At 49.3% G+C, this 22,253-nt stretch overlaps 1 protein-coding gene across 2 annotated transcripts in view; it reads right to left on the bottom strand.

Moving 5' to 3' along the window:
• The window catches only part of IQCA1 (IQ motif containing with AAA domain 1), a 292,671-nt gene that overhangs the window by 97,033 nt on the left and 173,385 nt on the right, over positions 1–22,253 (bottom strand). For both annotated transcript variants that reach the window (XM_063933216.1, XM_063933217.1), the window contains one exon: positions 1,707–1,791. In XM_063933216.1, coding sequence (XP_063789286.1) covers positions 1,707–1,791 — 85 coding nt within the window. The remainder of the gene's footprint in view (positions 1–1,706; positions 1,792–22,253) is intronic.

Below are 22,253 nucleotides of genomic sequence, written 5' to 3'. Positions count from 1 at the left end.
GTATCAGACCACGCTGCAGCAGCACTATTTATGCTGAGGCAATTGCAGGTCTCAGTATATAACCTGAGTGTGTATATACAGACTTCAGGATAGCCTCCTGCTTTTTATCAGCAGGCTCCTTCAAGGTGGCCGTATCCTAAGACGGCAGTGCCACCTTTTTTGACAAACGTGTGAGCGCCTTATCCACCCTAAGGGATATCTCCCAACGTGACCTATCCTCTGGCGGGAAAGGGTACGCCATCAGTAACTTTTTAGAAATTACCAGTTTCTTATTGGGGGAACCCACGCTACTTTACACACTTCATTCATTCATCTGATGGGGGAACAAAACACTGGCTGCTTTTTCTCCCCAAAAATAAAACCCCTTTTATGTGGTACTTGGGTTCATGTCAGAAATGCGTAACACATTTTTCATTGCCGAGATCATGTAACGGATGTTCCTATTGGATTGTGTATATGTCTCAACCTCGTCGACACTGGAGTCAGACTCCGTGTCGACATCTGTGTCTGCCATCTGAGGTAACGGGCGCTTTTTTGAGCCCCTGATGGCCTTTGAGACGCCTGGGCAGGCGCGGGCTGAGAAGCCGGCTGTCCCACAGCTGTTTTACGTCATCCAGCCTTGTAAGGAGTTGACATTGTCGGTTAATACCTTCCACCTATCCATCCACTCTGGTGTCGGCCCCACAGGGGACGACATCCCATTTATCGGCCTCTGCTCCACCTCCACGTAACCTTCCTCATCCCACATGTCGACACAGCCGTACCGACACACAGCACACACACAGGGAATGCTCTGACTGAGGACAGGACCCCACAAAGTCCTTTGGGGAGACAGAGAGAGAGTATGCCAGCACACACCAGAGCGCTATATAATGCAGGGATTAACACTATAACTGAGTGATTTTTCCCCCAATAGCTGCTTGTATAAACAATATTGCGCCTAAATTTAGTGCCCCCCCTCTCTTTTTAACCCTTTTAGCCTGAAAACTACAGGGGAGAGCCTGGGGAGCTGTCTTCCAGCTGCACTGTGAAGAGAAAATGGCGCCAGTGTGCTGAGGGAGATAGCTCCGCCCCTTTTTCTCCCCCCCCCCCCCCCCAGCGCCCTGCACCCTCAGTGACCGGAGTGTGAAGTGTGTATGAGGAGCAATGGCGCACAGCTGCAGTGCTGTGCGCTACCTTGGTGAAGACTGATGTCTTCTGCCGCCGATTTTCCGGACTCTTCTTGCTTCTGGCTCTGTAAGGGGGCCGGCGGCGCGGCTCTGGGACCGAACATCAATGGCCGGTTCCATGCGGTCGATCCCTCTGGAGCTAATGGTGTCCAGTAGCCTAAGAAGCCCAAGCTACCACCAGTTAGGTAGGTTCGCTTCTTCTCCCCTTAGTCCCTCGCTGCAGTGAGTCTGTTGCCAGCAGATCTCACTGTAAAATAAAAAACCTAAAATATACTTTCTCTCTAGGAGCTCAGGAGAGCCCCTAGTGTGCATCCAGCTCAGCCGGGCACAGGATTCTAACTGAGGTCAGGAGGAGGGTCATAGTGGGAGGAGCCAGTGCACACCAGGTAGTCCTAAATCTTTCTTAGCTGTGCCCAGTCTCCTGCGGAGCCGCTATTCCCCATGGTCCTTACGGAGTCCTCAGCATCCACTAGGACGTCAGAGAAATATACATGGAGGGCGGGGGGGTTTGGGAGAGGTGATGGGAGTTTCTGGTACCTGCTCTGGAGTCTTCTGGGCAAAGATACCCTTGGATCCACCATCCTCTTCATCGGGCAGCTCAGGGAATTTTCCTGTTGTATGTCTAATAGAGAGGAATAGAATAGATATGGAAGTAATAGATCCATAACAGAACATTGTAGTAATATATCACCATGCTAAACCATCACTTATCTTCCCCAGTCATCTCATTACTCCGTCACCACATTACATCACAAGCCTTTCCAACAAACTGCACTAGGTTCTATCTCATAAAGCTAGCAAGTCATTGTCAGCTCATAAGGCCAACCAATGAGGGTCCTATATAATGTTGACCATAATGTATTTTATGTAGTACACTTTCATAACATAAATACACAATAATCTGCAAAACTCACTGATCTAATGATTTCCTAGTATCAATCATACCATAGGGGCCCACTGCGATTTGGGATGATCCCTTGGCAACTACAGTAGTTAGCCTGAGAGTGCAGGAATCCCGTACGCACTGGTAGGTAAGGCAAATGGACACGCTGGAGGTTATTAGAAGAGCAACACAGCAATTCTGCAGCTGCAGCCATCATCAGCCACATAGGGCTGGTTCTGAGTCAGACATATTTGTGGCAGCTTCTCTGTACGGCCGCAGCAGGCTCCTTACTTCTGTGTGCTAACGCGGGAATCCATCTGTATGCGCCAAAGGTCCCGCCCACTGTTTGTACGTCTGGTCTTGCACCCACCCCAGGCTGTGTACAAAAGTTCCACCACTACATTGGGATGCATATACGGCGGCCATTGCCAGGGAGTAATCCTTTCCCAGTAAATTTAGGGAAGTGTAGCCCATAGGCTATAATGGTTAACACCATCTTCAGATGCGGCGGGGGGCTAAACTCCAGAAACTTAACAAATCAAATAGTTTTGCAGCCCCCATAGACATCTATGGGGGCCTGCGGCTACTGTTGCAAATGGAGGGACCACGGCAGATATCAGATATGCTGCAGTTCTTCCTTCATATATATGGGTGATACTTAATATTTGTAGGTATCCCCTGAAAACAGGTGCTTTGGGGTGTTATGCCACATATATCATTTAATAAATAGGTCCCTTTGGAGGCATTATCACCGGAGAGGGATCTTATGATCCTTCCCCAGCAACCTCCATGCACCTTCCTGGATTGTTGTGTGCAGTGACAGAACAAGCAGCAATTTCCATTACTTTACTGCCGACCTACTAGCTGGGACAAGCTCTTATTGAAGCCGCTGTCCTCAGGGCCGTCTTAACAGCAGTGTAGGCCCCTTGGAAAAGTAATGCCCTTCGGTCCCTACCCATCATCCAGCAGTAGGGGTGGGGATGCTATCAGCGTCAGCTTTGATGTCCCGCGGGCTGTAGTGGGTGCTCTATCTTCCGCTCATCACGTAGGACCTGGAGCAGTCATTTCTACTAACTTCTCCTTTACTGCACAGATGGTGGGAGATGGGGAGGGAGGGAGAACACTAAACTGTAGAAGGGGGCAGTGGGCTGAATGAAGGGACCCCGGTACATGACTTCCAGGGTGGTAGGGAGTGTTTACTACGCAGGGGAGGGATGGATGAGTGTAGTATGTTATGCCAGCGCTTGGGATCCCGACTGTCGGCATGCAGGCAGCAGGGTGAGTGCAAAAGAGCCCCTTGTGGGCTCGCTGCACTCACCATGTTGCGGGCACGGTGGCACGCTATGCGTGCCTTGCTATTTATTCTTTATCCAGGGGTGTTGTCACTGTTGTGGACACCCCAAGAGGGATAATAGTTGTCGGTATGGCGGCTGTCACGATTTCGGCATTGGTATGGTGAGCGCTGGGATCCTGACAGCCGGCATATCAAATGCCTCCCGGGGTGGATAGTGGAGTGGGCTTAATATTCATTATTTTCAGTGGGAGGGCAGCTTACTTGACTGCAGGTATCTCCAGTTCCTGGAAATAGATTTCTTAGCTTTTAATGGGATAAAAATCTAGAGACACCCACCTTTCAGGAGGTACTGGGGACTTGGGGATCAGAGCTCAGGAGCCAGAGCAATCCACCAATGAATATACATGTGCATACCAGGCGTGTTGAGCTGGAGAAGGGACCAGCTGCTGGACGGCTGATATCTCTGGTTCTGGGCATAGTAGAGTCAAGCTGCTCAGCAAAGGGATGCAGTGCAGGGAGGCGCCAGGCAGGAGAGGCGCTCTCCCTGCTCTGCATCCCTGCGCTGTGTGCTGTCTATTATCTCTCTATCTATCATATATCTATGTGTCTATTATCTATCTATCTATCTATCTATCTATCTCTCTATCTATCTATCCATCTATCCATGTGTCTATCTATTTATTTATTCATTTATCTATAGATCTATGTGTCTATTATCTATCTATCTATGTGTCTGTCCAGGGGCAGAACTGCCGGAGACAACGGAGTCTGTTGCCACCAGGTTCCAGCCCAGAAGGGGGCACTTCCTCCATTGTCCCCCGTTCCATTTGCAGTTGCTGTAGTAGAGGAGCCACCGAGTGCAGCGTCTATCATCATCATCAGCTCTTGCTCCTCCTCTGTGACTGTCTCGGTGCTCTCTCTGCTGTGCTCTGGGCTGCAGACAGCACGTGGCATCCAACAGCAACCCAGAGTGAGGAGCCGGCGATGTAAGGGGGTCGTGGCTAAACCGGAAAGCACCAGGAACACATCGCTGTCCCTTATACATAGGCACTGCCTGGCTGAGTAGTCCGAGGCTGTACATGCGGCCTGCACTGAGCTGGCGTCCCTTCTCCCGGCTGTCGGCTCCTGGGTTCCTGCTTTCTCCGTGCTGTGGTGCAGCCACATCTCTCACTCCCTCAACACTCCGGGTGCCGCTGAAGTGCCTGTGTGAGGAAATTACCCTTCCTTGCTGCCAATGCATTCCAGCTGTACAGTAGCTGGAGGCCCGAGGGATCGTGCTGCACAGTGAGGAGCTGGCCGGGACACCGTGCGGGTAAGCAGTGTGGGGCTGTTACTGACTGGGGAGTTTGCACGGGAATCCAGTCTGCAGTGTTAAGTGCAAGTCCTATTGGGGGAGGGGGGAATGGGGTGGGGGGCACCGAACTTCTCTTTATTAAGTATGGGATGGAGGGCACAAATTTACAGTTTGCAGGGGGGTGCCAAACACCCTTGCACTGGCCCTGGTCCCAGCTTTTGGTGTATACCCTCAGAAAAACTGTTAGTCAGACAGAACCCGAGATATCTGGCTGGGAAGAGCAATTAACAGGCTCGGATGGGGACCACTGCTTTGAAGTCAGATATCTCCAGTTCCCCAGGGCTGATTTTCAAAAATCTAGTACCCGTGGATAGAGGGGACCCTCAGCTATCAGTCTAGAGCCCTTATACACCTGGGGCCCTTTGGCAACTGCCCATTGAGCCCATGTGGCTGTCCTGGAAGGTTTTTTGATAAAAAGCCCTAAAAAATCATTCCTTATTCTCGTGCTCTGTGGTGATAAAGAATGATCCTTTTCAGGGGCCCCACTGCCACAATGATAATAGGCCCCGTAATCTCTATGGAAGAGGTGTTCAGAAAAACAGAAATCAATACAATATAGCCAAGCGAACATGCAACAGGGAAGGAGACATCTAATGGGGGAAATGAAAGGGAGGAGTAAAGAATAAACACAATATGTTATTAATAAATCAGTGATAAGCACAAAAATACTACAAATACTGTATGCTCGCGGGTTCAGTATGATGCCGGCTGTCAGTATACCGACAGCGGCATCCTGGCCACAAGTATGCCGGCAGCGGGGCGAGCGCTAGTAAGCCCCTTGCAGCCTCGCTGCGCTCACCACAGGTTATATTCTTCCTGTATGGGTGTAGTGGACACCCACAGAGGGTGTATCTTAACCGCTTCCCATGCTCGCCAGTGGCACAGAAGAATCTGATGGTCTGCATCAGACACTGGCTTATATTCTCTGTACCAGTGATTCTCAAACTCAGGGGATAATTCAGACCTGATCGCTGGGCAGTGGTTTTTGCACTGCTGCGATCAGATAGTCGCCGCCTACAGGGGGAGTGTATTTTTGCTGTGCAAGTGTGCGATCGCATGTGTAGCAGAGCTGTACAAACAGATCTTGTGCAGTCTCTGCGCAGCCCAGGACTTACTCAGCCGCTGCCATCAGGCTGTTCAGGACCAGATTTAACGTCAGACACCCTCCCTTCAAACGCTTAGTCCCGCCTGCGTTTTTCCAGACACTCCCTGAAAACAGTCAGTTGCCACCCACAAATGCCCTCTTCCTGTCAATCTCCTTACGAACGCCCATGCGAATGGCTCCTTCACACAAACCCGTCGCTGACTGGTGATCCCCGTTGCAACCGTCCGTCGCGCCTGCGCATTGCAGTGCATACACATGCGCAGTTTGGATCTGAACGCCTGCTGTGCGAAAACACACAGCAGCGATCAGATCTGATTTACCCCCTCAGTCCTCAGGATCCCAAACAGTTCATCTTCTTCAGGTCACCTGTGCATCTTTAAAATGTGACAACATGACACTCTCCTGGAGGGACAGAATGCTCTTCTCCTGGACTTCCCTCTTAATTTATGACTGCCATCACCTGTGCTGAAACACCTTTCTTTATTCATTTACCTGTTCAACACAGGTGCTGGCAATCATAAATTAAGAGAAAAGTCCAGAAGCAGAGCATTGTGTCCCTCCTGGAGAGGGTCATGTTGGGAGGTCTGCAGTTGTTAATACACCTGTGCACCTGCTGGGTGACCCGGAAAACGTGAACTCTTAGGGGTCCTGAGGACCAGGGTTGAGAAACACGGCTCCATACCTACCTCTGCCGTGTGTTCTATCCTTAACATCATTATGCTGAACAACCAGCTCATTAGCAAAGCATACTTGCCTACTTGAACCTCTCCATGAGGGAGAAAATGCTCTGTTCCTGGACGTTCCTGGTAATGTATGATTGCCATCACCTGTGGTGAGCTAGTTAATTGATAAGAAAGGTGTTTCACCACAGGTGATGGCAATCATACATTACCAGGAAACTCCAGGAACAGAGCATTTTCTCCCTCATGGAGAGGGTCAGGTAGGCAAGTATGTAGCAAAGTGAGGACTCGGAGGCAACTCAGTGAAAGGTACTGGCAGACTTACATACTAAGTGGCAAATCAAACTGGGGCACAGCTTCAATATCACGGCTTACCTCTGTACACAACAGGCACTGTCTAACTTCTATGATGGCCATGTATAGACAGATGTTTTGTATTTAACTTGTAAAATATATATATAACGTTAGTGTAGCCTATCTGTCATGTGTTATAATTGCTGATTGGTACTCATACCTTTGTTACAGGTTATGTGAAAGAGTATGGGATTAGGGTGTTGTACAGCTGGGCATTTTGTTTCATGATACTCAGGTCGGGTGGAGCAGTCTGTTGGGTTCCTGTGCAGGGTAAATACTGGCTGCTTTTACATGTAGCCTTAGACAGCTTTATTTTTACACTGCAATTTAGATTTCAGTTTGAACCCCCTCTCCCGACCCAAATCTAATCTCTCTGCACATGTTACATCTGCCCCACCTGCAGTGCAACATGGTTTTGCCCAGTTGCTTGCTTTTTTGCTTTACTTACAAACATGAATCATTCCCATGGTGGACTGGTACTGCTATGGGGTGTGGTATGGAAGGTAGATAGTAACTAGGTCGACAGTAACTAGGTAGACAGGGATGCTAGGTCGACAGGGTCTCTAGGTCGACAGGTCAAAAGGTCGACATGAGTTTTTTATGTTTATGTTGTGTTGTTTGTGTCGCTTCGCTCGCCATGCTTCGGGCAAGGTGCCTCGCTCCACGACCGCTGCGCTCGGCACAGGTTACCGTTCCCAATTGTAGTCCACGTGGATCGTTAAGTATGAAAAGGTTGAAAAAAGGAAACAAATTGTGAAAAACTCATGTCGATCTTTTGACCTGTCAACCTAGAACATGTCGACCTAGAGACCCTGTCGACTTAGAAACCCTGTCGACCTAGTTACTGTTGACCAATAGTGGTCGACCTAGAGACCGGATCCCACTGCTATGACTGAAAGCAATAGTGTACTATAAACATAATATATAACTTAATAGCTGAGGTATCTCAGTGGGTAAAGGGTGTGGGCGGTATTCTGGGGGCTTGATTTTGGCATTGAGGGGCCTAGTTATCAAAATAAAAAATTGCATTCAATCCTCTGAAAATGGCTGTTTGTTGGAGCTTGGACCTATTCGCTTACATCATCACTAGCCTTCGCTGGGACAGGCTGTATTTGGAGCCTGTGTCCTGGCATGACAGCAATGATAATTACCCCCAAAAGTAAAATCCAATGACAGCGATTTGTGGCGGTAAGTAATGCTAGTAGTCAGGGCTTGGCTGCAATATTTGTTACACAGTCCCCTGAGAGAGGTAAGATCTGACATCCAGCCCTCCAATGACAGATCTCCATGTGACGACTGCTGAGCTGTTTCTGGCAGGCCTCCTTTATTAATGGTGGGAACTGACTGAGTACAAGCTCCAAGGCAGCAGGGAATGAGAGGGTATACAAGAGTTTTTCTTCATTCACCAGCATCGCCTTACTTAATAGCAGGGTCTGACACAACACGACCCACTGATCTGCTGCAGCCCATCTGCCGGCAGAGAGAAGCAAAACTAAAGGGACAAAGGCAGAACCATTATTTATTGCCTGTGCTATCAACACCTCCTGTATAGAGCCAGCACCAGAATTCCTCTCCCACAGATCTCTTATCAAAGACTTGCTTCCAGCGTATTGTATGGTGACCCTGCCTACAAACAGACGCACATTTGTTGGTACACATAGACAATGGACATCCCCAGCACATATGGGCAGCATATTGGGATCTGGATAAAATATGTGACAGAAGCTGAAGATCTCACACAGAGCAAGTGTGCTATTAGATACAGGATTCTCCCAGCACACAGTATCGGTATAGACAATGGTTAGATAGGTGAGGCTGTGACTTTGGTCACTACAGAGCAGGACAACTCTACTAATGTAAAACAATGCAATTATTCATTTAATAATAATTTTATTTATATAGCGCTCTTTCTCCAATAGGACTTACGGCGCTTACAGTGTGTAAGGAACAAATCATATAACAGGAAGGCAAGCAAGGGTGAGGTGTTACTGCACCGCCACCGGGGAAATCTACTCAAGAGGCTTTGAAGCAAGTCCTGAATTTTTACCTTTAAAATAAAGATTGTTCCTACCTTTTCATCCGCTCAGGGGTGGGGTGGGGCGGGGGTGGGGGGAGCTGGGCACGAAACCCCCCACAAATTTGCTCTGAAAAAGCAAAGCGGAATTGCAGTGCAAATTTCTCGCATCTAATTGGGTTGACCCTTATATTCTAACTATTATTCCTCAGGACCCCAAACAGTTCATGTTTTGCAGGTCTCCTCACAGAATCGCTAGTGAAATACTTAGCTCCACCTGTGGATCTTTTAAAATGTGTCAGTGAGTAATGACTACACCTGTGCACCTGCTAGGTAACCTGGAAAACCTGAACTGTGTGGGCTCCTGAGGCCCGAGTTTGAGAACCACTGTTCTAGATCACACTGTTAGCGGCAGGATTCTGTCTGTTATAGTGCTTTGTGGTGCTAATAAACTGTGCATAACTAGAAAGAAACACAAAATATAATAACTTATTTCATGTATCCATCTCCAGACATGTCACACGCACTGACACATGGAACCCTGGCGCGTCATTTCTCTGACGTCCTAAGTGGATGCTGGGACTCCGTAAGGACCACGGGGAATAGCGGCTCCGCAGGAGACTGGGCACAACTAAAGAAAGCTTTAGGACTACCTGGTGTGCAGTGGCTCCTCCCTCTATGACCCTCCTCCAGACCTCAGTTAGAATCTTGTGCCCGGCTGAGCTGGATGCACACTAGGGGCTCTCCTGAGCTCCTAGAAAAGAAAGTATATTTTAGGTTTTTTATTTTCAGTGAGATCTGCTGGCAACAGACTCACTGCTACGAGGGACTGAGGGGAGAAGAAGCGAACCTACCTGCTTGCAGCTAGCTTGAGCTTCTTAGGCTACTGGACACCATTAGCTCCAGAGGGATCGAACACAGGACCCGACCTCGATCGTCCGGTCCCGAAGCCGCGCCGCCGTCCCCCTTACAGAGCCAGAAGCAAGAAGATGGTCCTGAAAATCGGCAGCAGAAGACTTCGGTCTTCAACAAGGTAGCGCACAGCACTGCAGCTGTGCGCCATTGCTCCTCATACACACTTCACACTCCGGTCACTGATGGGTGCAGGGCGCTGGGGGGGGGCGCCCTGGGCAGCAATATTAACACCTTGGCTGGCCAAAAAAAAATCACAATATATAGTCCTAGAGGCTATATATGTAAAAAATACCCCTGCCAGAGATCCATAAAAAAGCGGGAGAAAGTCCGCCGAAAAAGGGGCGGGGCTATCTCCCTCAGCACGCTGGTGCCATTTTCTCTTCACAGTGCAGCTGGAAGACAGCTCCCCAGGCTCTCCCCTGTAGTTTTCAGGCTCAAAGGGTTAAAAAGAGAGGGGGCGCACTAAATTTAGGCGCAAAATTGTGTATTATAGCAGCTATAAGGGAAAAATCACTGTGGGTAGTGTGAATCCCTGTATTATATAGCGCTTTGGTGTGTGCTGGCATACTCTCTCTCTGTCTCCCCAAAGGACTTTGTGGGGTCCTGTCCTCAGTCAGAGCATTCCCTGTGTGTGTGCGGTGTGTCGGTACGGCTGTGTCGACATGTTTGATGAGGAAGGTTACGTGGAAGGCGGAGCAGATGCCGATAAATGTGATGTCGCCCCCTGTGGGGCCGACACCAGAGTGGATGGATAGGTGGAAGGTATTAACCGACAGTGTCAACTCCTTACATAAAAGGCTGGATGACGTAACAGCTGTGGGACAGCCGGCTTCTCAGCCCGCGCCTGCCCAGGCGTCTCAAAGGCCATCAGGGGCTCAAAAAAAAAAAACGCCCGCTACCTCAGATGGCAGACACAGATGTCGACACGGAGTCTGACTCCAGTGTCGACGAGGTTGAGACATATACACAATCCACTAGGAACATCCGTTGCATGATCTCGGCACTGAAAAATGCGTTCCACATTTCTGACATTAACCCAAGTACCACAAAAAAGGGGTTTTATGTTTGGGGAGAAAAAGCAGCCAGTGTTTTGTTCCCCCATCAGATGAGTGAATGAAGTGTGTAAAGAAGCGTGGGTTCCCCCGATAAGAAACTGGTAATTTCTAAAAAGTTACTGATGGCGTACCCTTTCCCGCCAGAGGATAGGTCACGTTGGGAGATATCCCCTAGGGGGGATAAGGCGCTCACACGTTTGTCAAAAAAGGTGGCACTGCCGTCTTAGGATACGGCCACTTTGAAGGAGCCGCTGATAAAAAGCAGGAGGCTATCCTGAAGTCTGTATATACACACTCAGGTACTATACTGAGACCTGCAATTGCCTAAGCATGGATAGTGCTGCTGCAGCGTGGTCTGTTACCCTGTCAGGACAGGGATACTATTTTGCTAACCATAGAGTATATTAAAGACGTAGTCTTATATATGAGGGATGCACAGAGGGATATTTGCCGGCTGGCATCCAGAATTAATGCAATGTCCATTCTGCCAGGAGGATATTAGGGACCCGGCAGTGGACAGGTGATGCTGACTTTAAAAGGCACATCTGCCTTATAAGGGTGAGGAATTGTTGGGGATGGTCTCTGGGACCTCGTATCCACAGCAACAGCTGGGAAGAAATTTTTTTACCTCAGGTTTCCTCACAGCCTAAGAAAGCACTGTATTATCAGGTACAGTCCTTTCGGCTTCAGAAAAGCAAGCGGGTCAAAGGCGCTTCCTTTCTGCACAGAGACAAGGGAAGAGGGAAAAAGCTGCACCAGACAGCCAGTTCCCAGGATCAAAAATCTTCCCCCGCTTCCTCTGAGTCCACCGCATGACGCTGGGGCTCCACAGGTGGAGACAGGTGCGGTGGGGGCGCGTCTCGGGAACTTCAGCGACCAGTGGGCTCGCTCACAGGTGGATCCCTGGGTTCTGCAAGTAGTATCACAGGGATACAAGCTGGAGTTCGAGGCGACTCCCCCTCGCCGTTACCTCAAATCAGCCTTGCCTGCTGCCCTCGGAGAAAGGGGAGGTAGTACTGGCGGCAATTCACAAGCTGTACTTCCAGCAGGTGATAATCAAGGTACCCCTCCTTCAACAAGGCCGGGGTTACTATTCCACAATGTTTGTGGTACCGAAACCAGACGGTTCGGTGAGACCCATTCTAAAATTGAAATCCTTGAACACTTATATACGAAGGTTCAAGTTCAAAATGGAAACGCTCAGGGCGGTTATTGCAAGCCTGGACGAAGGGGATTACATGGTATCACTGGACATCAGGGATGCTTACCTGCATGTCCCCATTTACCCTCCTCACCAGGAGTACCTCAAAATTGTGGTACAGGACTGTCATTACCAATTCCAGACGTTGCCGTTGGTCTGTCCCCGGCACCGAGGGTATTTACCAAGGTAATGGCCGAAATGATGATACTCCTTAAAAAAAAAAAAAAAAGGGAGTTATAATTATCCCTACTTGGACGATCTCCTTATAAAGGCGAGGTTCAGGGAGCAGTTGTTGGTCGGAGTAGCACTATCTCGGGAAGTGCTACAACAGCACGGCTGGATTCTGAATATTCCAAAGTCGCAGCTAGTTCCTACGACGCGTCTACTGTTCCTGGGTATGGTTCTGGACACAGAACAGGAAAAAGTGTTTCTCCCGGAGGAGAAGGCCAAGGAGTTGTCATCTCTAGTCAGAGACCTCCTAAAACAAATACAGGTGTCGGTGCATCAGTGCACGCGAGTCCTGGGAAAGATGGTAGCTTCTTACGAAGAAATTCCATTCGGCAGGTTCCATGCAAGGATCTTCCAGTGGGATCTGTTGGACAAGTGGTCCGGGTCGCATCTTCAGATGCATCGGCTGATAACCCTGTCTCCAAGGGCCAGGGTGTCGCTGTTGTGGTGGCTGCAGAGTGCTCAACTTCTAGAGGGCCGCAGATTCGGCATACAGGACTGGGTCCTGGTGACCACGGATGCCAGCCTTCGAGGCTGGGGGGCAGTCACACAGGGAAGAAACTTCCAAGGACTATGGTCGAGTCAGGAGACTTCCCTACACATAAATATTCTGGAACTAAGGGCCATTTACAATGCTCTAAGTTAGGCTAGACCCCTGCTTCAACACCAGCCGGTGCTGATCCAGTCAGACAACATCACGGCGGTCGCCCATGTATACCAACAGGGCGGCACAAGAAGCAGGATGGCGATGGCAGAAGCCACAAGGATTTTCCGATGGGCGGAAAATCATGTGTTAGCACTGTCAGCAGTGTTCATTTCCGGAGTGGACAACTGGGAAGCAGACTTTCTCAGCTGGCACGACTTCCACCCGGGAGAGTGGGGATTTCATCCAGAAGTCTTCCAAATGATTGTACACCATTGGGAAAGGCCACAGGTGGACATGATGGCGTCCCGCCTCAACAAAAAGCTAAAAAGATATTGCGCCAGGTCAAGTGACCCTCAGGCGATAGCTGTGGACGCTCTGGTGACACCGTGGGTGTACCAGTCGGTTTATGTGTTCCCTCATCTTCCTCTCATACCCAAGGTACTGAGGATAATAAGAAAAAGAGGAGTAAGAACTATACTCATTGTTCCGGATCGGCCAGGAAGAGCTTGGTACCCGGAACTTCAAGAAATGATCTCAGAGGACCCATGGCCTCTGCCGCTCAGACAGGACCTGCTGCAGCAGGGGCCCTGTCTGTTCCAAGACTTACCGCGGCTGCGTTGACGGCATGGCGGTTGAACACCGGATCCTGAAGGAAAAGGGCATTCCGGAGGAAGTCATTCCTACGCTGATTAAAGCTAGGAAAGAAGTGACCGCAAACCATTATCACCGCATTTGGCGAAAATATGTTGCGTGGTGTGAGGCCAGGAAGGCCCCAACGGAGGAATTTCAGCTGGGCCGTTTTCTGCACTTCCTACAGTCAGGGGTGACTATGGGCCTAAAATTGGGTTCCATTAAGGTCCAGATTTCGGCTCTATCGATTTTCTTCCAGAGAGAACTGGCTTCACTACCTGAAGTTCAGACATTTGTTAAGGGAGTGCTGCATATTCAGCCCCCTTTTGTGCCTCCAGTGGCACCTTGGGATCTCAACGTGGTGTTGGATTTCCTAAAGTCACATTGGTTTGAGCCACTTAAAACCGTGGAATTAAAATATCTCACGTGGAAAGTGGTCATGCTGTTGGCCTTGGCTTCGGCCAGGCGTGTGTCAGAATTGGCGGCTTTGTCATGTAAAAGCCCTTATCTGATTTTCCATATGGATAGGGCAGAATTGAGGACTCGTCCCCAGTTTCTCCCTAAGGTGGTATCAGCTTTTCATTTGAACCAACCTATCGTGGTGCCTGCGGCTACTAAAGACTTGGAGGCTTCCAAGTTGTTGGACGTAGTCAGGGCCCTGAGAATTTATGTTTCCAGGACAGCTAGTGTCAGGAAAACTGACTCGTTGTTTATCCTGTATGCACCCAACAAGCTGGGTGCTCCTGCTTCAAAGCAGACTATTGCTCGCTGGATCTGTAGTACGATACAGCTTGCACATTCTGCGGCTGGACTGTCGCATCCTAAATCAGTGAAAGCCCATTTCACAAGGAAAGTGGGCTCTTCTTGGGCGGCTGCCCGAGGGGTCTCGGCGCTACAACTTTGCCGAGCAGCTACTTGGTCGGGGTCAAACACATTTGCTAAATTCTACAAGTTTGACACCCTGGCTGAGGAGGACCTAGAGTTTGCTCATTCGGTGCTGCAGAGTCATCCGCACTCTCCCGCCCGTTTGGGAGCTTTGGTATAATCCCCATGGTCCTTACGGAGTCCCCAGCATCCACTTAGGACGTCAGAGAAAATAAGATTTTACTCACCGGTAAATCTATTTCTCGTAGTCCGTAGTGGATGCTGGGCGCCCATCCCAAGTGCGGATTGTCTGCAATACTTGTATATAGTTATTGTTTAACTAAAGGGTTATTGTTGAGCCATCTGTGGAGAGGCTCAGTTATATTTCATACTGTTAACTGGGTATAGTATCACGAGTTATACGGTGTGATTGGTGTGGCTGGTTTGAGTCTTACCCGGGATTCAAAATCCTTCCTTATTGTGTCAGCTCTTCCGGGCACAGTATCCTAACTGAGGTCTGGAGGAGGGTCATAGAGGGAGGAGCCAGTGCACACCAGGCAGTCCTAAAGCTTTCTTTAGTTGTGCCCAGTCTCCTGCGGAGCCGCTATTCCCCATGGTCCTTACGGAGTCCCAGCATCCACTACGGACTACGAGAAATAGATTTACCGGTGAGTAAAATCGTATTTTTGTATAGTTGATATTAGGGTGCAGTTGCAGACTTCAGAGAGATGTGCGGTGGTTCTGCTGTTTTTGGCTGCATAAGCAGTACACATGGGCCCTCATTCCGAGTTGATCGCTCACTAGCTACTTTTAGCAGCCGTGCAAATGCACTGTCGCCGCCCACGGGGGAGATTGTATTGCAAGTGTGCGAACGCCTGTGCAGCCAATCTCTCCAAAAACATTTTGTGCAGTTTCTGAGTAGCTCTGGACTTACTCAGCCCTTGTGATCACTTCAGCCTGTTCGTGTCCGGAACTGACGTCAGACAACCGTCCGGACATGCCTGCATTTTTCCAAACACTCCCAGAAAACGGTCAGTTGACACCTATAAACGCCCTCTTCCTGTCAATCTCCTTGCGATCGGCTGTACGAATGCATTCTTCGTTAAATCCACCGTTCAGCAACAAACCGCTTTGTACCCGTACGATGCGCCATACGCATGCGCAGTTTTGCCGTTTTTTTACCTAATCGATGCGCTGCAAAAATCGGCAGCGAGCGATCAACTCGGAATGACCCCCATAGTTCTCTATGAAGGCCCACCGGTGGTTTCCCCTGTACCCTTGTGGGCCAGTCCCGCCCTGGGAGAGGCTGAAGGGGAGGAGGCTGGATGGGAAGGGAGAGGGTGGGGTAAGGAGGGTCTGGTCGGAGTTGATTTATTTATTAACAGTTTCTTATATAGCGCAGCATATTCCGTTGCGCTTTACAATTAGAACAACAGTTATAGAACAAAACTGGGTAAAACAGACAGACATAGAGGTAGGAAGGCCCTGCTCGCAAGCTTACACTCTATAGTCCTGATAGATGGATTCAGTTTTGAATGTGAAGTGTGTGGCTAAGTGATTGGTGGAAAGTGAGGAGGGGGAAGTGAGAGGGGGGGGGGGGAGTCGAATATAGCTGTGTGGAGAATTTGAAAATAAAACTGTTTGGAGAAAGAAAAGGCAACAGTGTATGACGAGAGCATGAATATAAAGGTGAGGGAGGCGGCTTGGATGTGCAATATTCTCTATTGTCGCTAAGTGGTTTGAGAACTCTTTTGCAGGTATCTGGTAAATTTGGAAGGGTAGAGATGTGGTAAGGAGTGCAGTGAAAGCTGAAGAGAGGTCTTTAGCTCCCTCGCTAGCAGCCTATAACTGCACATGCATGGCCCAATGGCTACGTGTTCTGCTTTATTCTTCAGTAATGGAAAAAGTAGTTATGCTGGATACACACCCAGGAGTAAAGTTTCCCGGGAAAGTCTTATCCGAAACACTCAACCGGCAAGAGTATTTTAATGAATAGCCCCAAAAAGTCTGATTATCACTTTGCTGTAACTATAAGCAATAACACTTTTCGGGGCAAATTTGCAAAGGCTCATAATTAGATCTCCTATTCTTCAATTCAAACCACTTCCTATATAACAACAGAAACACAGAAATCATAGTCTGTTTCTACTTGAGGTCTCAGTCGCATCAGCAAGAGCATCAATGCACATGGTCCTAGGTCAGACCTTTCATGTACTGCTTGTGCGCCCCTTTAGCCTTCAAAAAGCCTGCATATTGGCCCTAATCCAGACCTGATCGTAGCAGCAACTTTGTTAGCAGATGGGCAAAACCATGTGCACTGCATGGGGGGCAGATCTGTAACATGTGCAGAGAGAGTTATGGGGCCTCCACACTGACAGATCCGCTGCCGAGCTGCCTGACGTCGGATACGGCGGGGCCGCGCATCGTTCATCGCTGGTGCCTCCACACTGAAAGATATGAATGGTATCTCGTTCATTAATGTACGAGATCGTTCATCTCTAGGGAGGCCAATCCCGGGATCGGGATCGGCGGGATCCCGGGATTTAGGCCCAAAAACGGCCGGGATTCAATCCCGGGATTGGAAGCTCCAATCCCGGGGATTGAGGGATCAGCGTTGAGCGTCCTCAGGACGCTGCCCGGCTCCCTCCTCCTGTCTCCCCCTGCGCAGCGTGACCTGTGCCTGTGAGGTCACGCTGCGCTGTCAGCACCCGCAGAGCCGGAAAGTACGGTGGACTTCACCCGCCGCCTCGTCCCGGCTCCCCCTGCATTCACCCGCTGCCTCCGCCCGGCTCCTCTGCACTCACCCGCCGGCTCCCCTGCACTCACCCGCCGGACCCTCCTCACCCGCTACCTCTCTGTGCACTGTATTTTTATGTAAATCACTGCAGAAAGATTGGCCAATGTGGTAAGAAAACAAAAATGGTACTGGAGTGTAAGTTTTAAGAGAAAATGATAAAAATAATAGCTTTGCTGTTATTGGGTGTTCTCATGTTGGCAGACCTTCTAGACAATGTGTCATTGGAATTGAGAGCCATGCAGAGTTATGCTGAAGCTTGTATATGGCTGTATCCAGGTGAATCATTTGCAGTATGGGCTGATCATGGTGACGAATATCAAACTCGCCCAAAGATTCATACATCCGTACTGCAGATACACAATTTCTTCCCTGCACACAGTGTGGGAGCAAATACACCCAATTTCCATTCAACTTTGCATCAGGCCCAGGTTCTATATAATTGCCAATCTGGCCAATACATACTCATGAAAAGTTTACATTAAATGACGCTGAAAGGATCAATTTTTGGAATGAAATGCATTTTCTCTATTTCTTTTTTATCTTAAAGCTAAATATTATTCTAGTATTCTTATATACCAAATATGCATATCTCTGTGCAGGTTTGTAGTTTTTTTTTTATGTCTGCAGGGTGGGTGGGGAGGGGCGGGGCAACGGCCGTACACAGTGTAAAGCCAATCCCGGGAATCCCGGGATTGACCATTTTGTCAATCCCGATACCCGGGATTGAAAAAATGGCCCGGGATTGGCTTCCCTATCCATATCTTTCAGTATTATTGCCCAGTGTATGGGCACCATTAGATTTGGGTGGGGTGTGTTCAAACTGAAATCTAAATTGCGGTGTAAAAATAAAGCAGCCAGTATTTACCCTGCACAGAAACAAAATAACCCACCCAAATCTAGCTCTCTCTGCAAATGTTATATTTGCCCCCCCCCCCCTCCTGCAGTGCACATGGTTTTGCCCAACTCATACCTCCCAACTTTTGCCTCAGGCGAGGAGGAACATGTCACGCCAGAGGCGCGGCCGCGAGCGAAAAGGGATGGGGCTTTGTCAGAAGGGGCAGGGCTTTGTCGGAAAGGGGTGGGGCCTCACAGCACGATCCCCGTGTTCAGTCATTTCGGGGGCATGCCCAGCGCTCCATGAGCAGCTGGGCAGCCCCCGCCTCACTCCCTGCACTGTTTAGATGCCGTGTGCATGCGCACAGCATCTAATTCAGTGATCACTGGCTGCTTTGCAGAGCAGAGCAGTGGTGATCACAGGATCTCCCAACTGCCACACACACCCGCGGGACACTGTGACCCGCGGGTGGGACAGCGGGACAGTCTCCAAATAGCGGGACTGTCCCGCTGGAATCGGGACAGTTGGGAGGTATGCCATCTGCTAACAAATTTGCTGCTGCAATCAACTCTGAATTAACCCCATTGTCCTTCAACTTCTTTTTACCTTCATTTATTGTGAAGACAAATTTCTAACCTGTGTGAATGTTGGCATACAGTAATCATTGGATGTAGTTAGGGGTCCTGCACGAAACTAAAAACCAATTCTTGCCTTGTGTGGAGGCTCAACTTCTCTTGGATAAACTCAGAGGGTCACGTACAGAATTGCTCATAATCTGCTGTTCTGTTCTTTTCCCACTAAAGCACAGCACAGAGGCGTAGCTAGGGTTTTCGTAGCCCAGGGCAAGATGGAAAATGCCCCCCCCCAAAAAAAAAAAAAAAAAACCAGCAAAAGAAGCATGTGCGTGCACTGCGAAAAAATGGGCGTGTCCACACTCCAGAAGGGGTGTGGCCATGCACCAGAAGGGGTGTGGCCACTGAACATGCTCCACTGTGACAGATACATGTCCCACAGTGCCAGACACATGCCCCACTGTGCCAGATACATGCCCCACTCAGTGCCAGACACATGCCCCACTGTGCCACCCCCCCCCCCCATCCCCCGGTCACTCACCGCTTGTTGATATCTATGTGAGGAGAGGAGAGCGCAGCGCAGCGCCTCTCCTTCCCCTCACCGCTCCAGGTCTCCGGCGGCTGTCTGGCGCCGGTTCGCTAGCCAATCAGGAGCCGGTCCGCAAGCTCTGATTGGCTAACGCCGCCGGAGACCGGACACAGCAGTGCTGCTGGCAGCGGCGGTGAGGGGAGGGAGAGAGACGCTGCCCTCTCCTCCCCTCACATTTCGGCGTGACAGGGGCGAGTGGGGCATGATGCCCTGGCCGCCGGCAGGGCGCCTCCCTCTCCTGGGCCTGCCAAGGCGCCCAGGGCACGTGCCCCACTCGCCCTACCCTTGTTACGTCTCTGGCACAGCAGTAGCCTCAGCTTCAGCCAATGTGTGGATCCCTTCCACAGATTAGCTACTAGATCAGTGCTTTAGCTTTTGATAACCTGTGTTGGTCTCATCTCCTTTAATTCCAGAACCTGAGTTCCTGTGATCTTATTCTCAGGCATGGACCTTGGCTTGTTCTGACTCCCAACCTGTGCTTGACCTCAGCTTGTTTTTCTTTTACCTGAAACCGTGCCTGTGGCCCCTGACCTTTTGGCATGTCTCGCCATGACTTCCCGGTGCTGTGATCCTGTGCTTTCATCTGCTGCTAATGTACCCTGGGGAATTTCTATGCATCAGCATATTAACTCTCCTGGCTTTCCAGCTACTGGACTTTCTGCCAGCTCTGTAATATTCACCCAACAGTTACTGGGGACTAGATGTGTGCTAGACACAGCCCTGGCTATTACTGCCTAATAGCTGTCCTGTGTTGTAGCTTGCGCCCAGAAATCTGATGAAGTGTGTGCACATGTCTGTGACACCAAATAACAAACACATTTTTCATGAAGTGCATCTCTTTGGTCCTCTGAAAGGTTAGAATATAACATTAACGAGTGAACAGTAACGAAAGGCCTAACTGAGCAGAACAGTCTGAACAGAAGTGGAAAATGTTTAATTTCATCCGTTAGAGATTACTGGCCTTTGTCGCGAAGACAAAAAGAAGGAGAAGCAAGAACAAGCACATTCATCAAGGAGGAGTAAGAAATAATGCACTCAGCGGACAGATAATTTGCTGGGTCCAATTTATGTGAAGCACGCTACTCCAGAAATGGCTGCATCGTTCCTTGCTCCCAACCAGGGTTTCCAGATCTCCTGGTCTCTACCTGTACGTCTCCTGGTCAAAATTTCCCTGTGGAGTCGTTGCCAAAAGTGCTGTGGTACATACATGACAGGTGACAAAGCTGGGGGGCTGGTTCACAGGTGGAAGCAAATGTCGCCCGCAGCGGCTGTGCAAACTTATGCAAAAAATATAAACGGAGTCTTGTGTAATAAGACGCCCACTGTCGGCTTCTCTGATCTGCCGGCTGCATCTGAAAACACAGCATCGGATCCACAGCGCTAACATCGGCCGGCCTATCGGGCATCTAATGAACTGTCAGGTTACTCAGGATGTCTGGCACATCTACGCTGCCAGGGCCAGTGAAACTGCACACATGGATGCAGCCCCTGGCTCCGGCGTGCCCAGAAAATGGGGCAGGCACACCCCTGGTTTCTGGAATGCTCCCCGTCGCCACCCCCAAATACCAGCAGCATGGCAATCATGCTGCGGCTTACAGCGCAATGCGACCGACTGCGCACATGTATGGAAACACATGCGCACTGCGTCTCACTCTCTGTCACATGCGCAGTCCTCCAAACTTCGGCAAACAGCGAAAAAATTTATATAGCATCCACCTATGAATCAGCCCCTAAGTACAGAAAAGTAAAAAATACCTGATTTCAAGGCTAAAGATTCCCCTGTAATCATAAAAAATAAAGAAAGGAAAAATGGAACTTTTCCTGTTCACGGTCAAATTTCCCTGCAAACAGGCAAGAAACAAACAAAAAAAAAAAAACCCAGTAAAGCGGAAAACCTGCTGTTAACATCAGATGGTTCCATAGCGGTCGGAAGCGTGGATGCAGCACATTGGACATGTGGCCACGCCCCCCTATGGCCCCTTGTTTTTGTTTTCAGACAAATGCTAATTTATTCTTCAGCAGTGCAGCATCTCCCAAAGTCCCCCCCCCTCCCCAAATTGGCCAAAATGCCATAACGACAGTTATGTGGAAACGTGTCTGGCCCAGTCTACAAACAGTAATGGTGTGATGTGCGCACCATGGGGGTAATTCCAAGTTGATCGCAGCAGTTGGGCAAAACCATGTGCACTGCAGGGGAGGCAGATATAACATGTGCAGAGAGAGTTAGATTTGGGTGTGGTGTGTTCAATCTGCAATCTAAATTGCAGTGTAAAAATAAAGCAGCCAGTATTTACCCTGCACAGAAACAAAATAACCCACCCAAATCTAACTCTCTCTGCTTATGTTATATCTGCCTCCCCTGCAGTGCACATGGTTTTGCCCAATTGCTAAAAAATTTCCTGCTGCGATCAACTTGGAATTACCCCCCATATGCTGATTATGTACATGTAGATAATACTGCCTTACTTATTTTTGCCAAAAGAGAACGGATAGTCAGGCACTACAGAAGGGGTCCATCTTTGCCGAGTTGCCCACAAGATTGAGCTAGAACCCTTGTTGTGGCAAGCCCAAGTTTAGTTTAACAGGTAGGCTTTGGGGAGGATTGCAGTTATACCACCCACTGGGCAAGCAGGGTCTACCGGCGGAATTGGCCTATTAGATGGTATTTAAGATGAGAGCTAAAGAATGCACGGTATGTGTGGTTATACAAAAGAAAATCCAGCCTGTTTATAAGACGGAATTGCTTTGCTTTCTGCAAGTGCTCAATAAAACATAGACAAGAATGATCCTGTACAGAGCACCTATGTATCTGTTTACTTGCATTTCTATCACCCCGATCGCTTCTCCAAAGGTGCAATCCGTAGACTTCCATTAACAATACCACCCAGAGACTGAGTCCATTGATGTGCTACTATCTAACTCAAAACATACAGCTTTCAAAGAAAGTGCTCTTCTATATAATAAAGTCATAACTTAGCAACCGTACCTGCAGACAACCACCGAGTAGGAAAACAAGTACAGATGCGGTAGTAGATATGTGTCACGCAGCACCTGTGGTATGCTGGAGA

This window comes from Pseudophryne corroboree, chromosome 7 (assembly GCF_028390025.1).
Source record: "Pseudophryne corroboree isolate aPseCor3 chromosome 7, aPseCor3.hap2, whole genome shotgun sequence".
NCBI classification, from domain to species: Eukaryota; Metazoa; Chordata; class Amphibia; order Anura; family Myobatrachidae; genus Pseudophryne; species Pseudophryne corroboree.
Note: the sequence above shows the minus strand (reverse complement) of the source record. Positions and strands in the feature narration are given on the sequence as shown.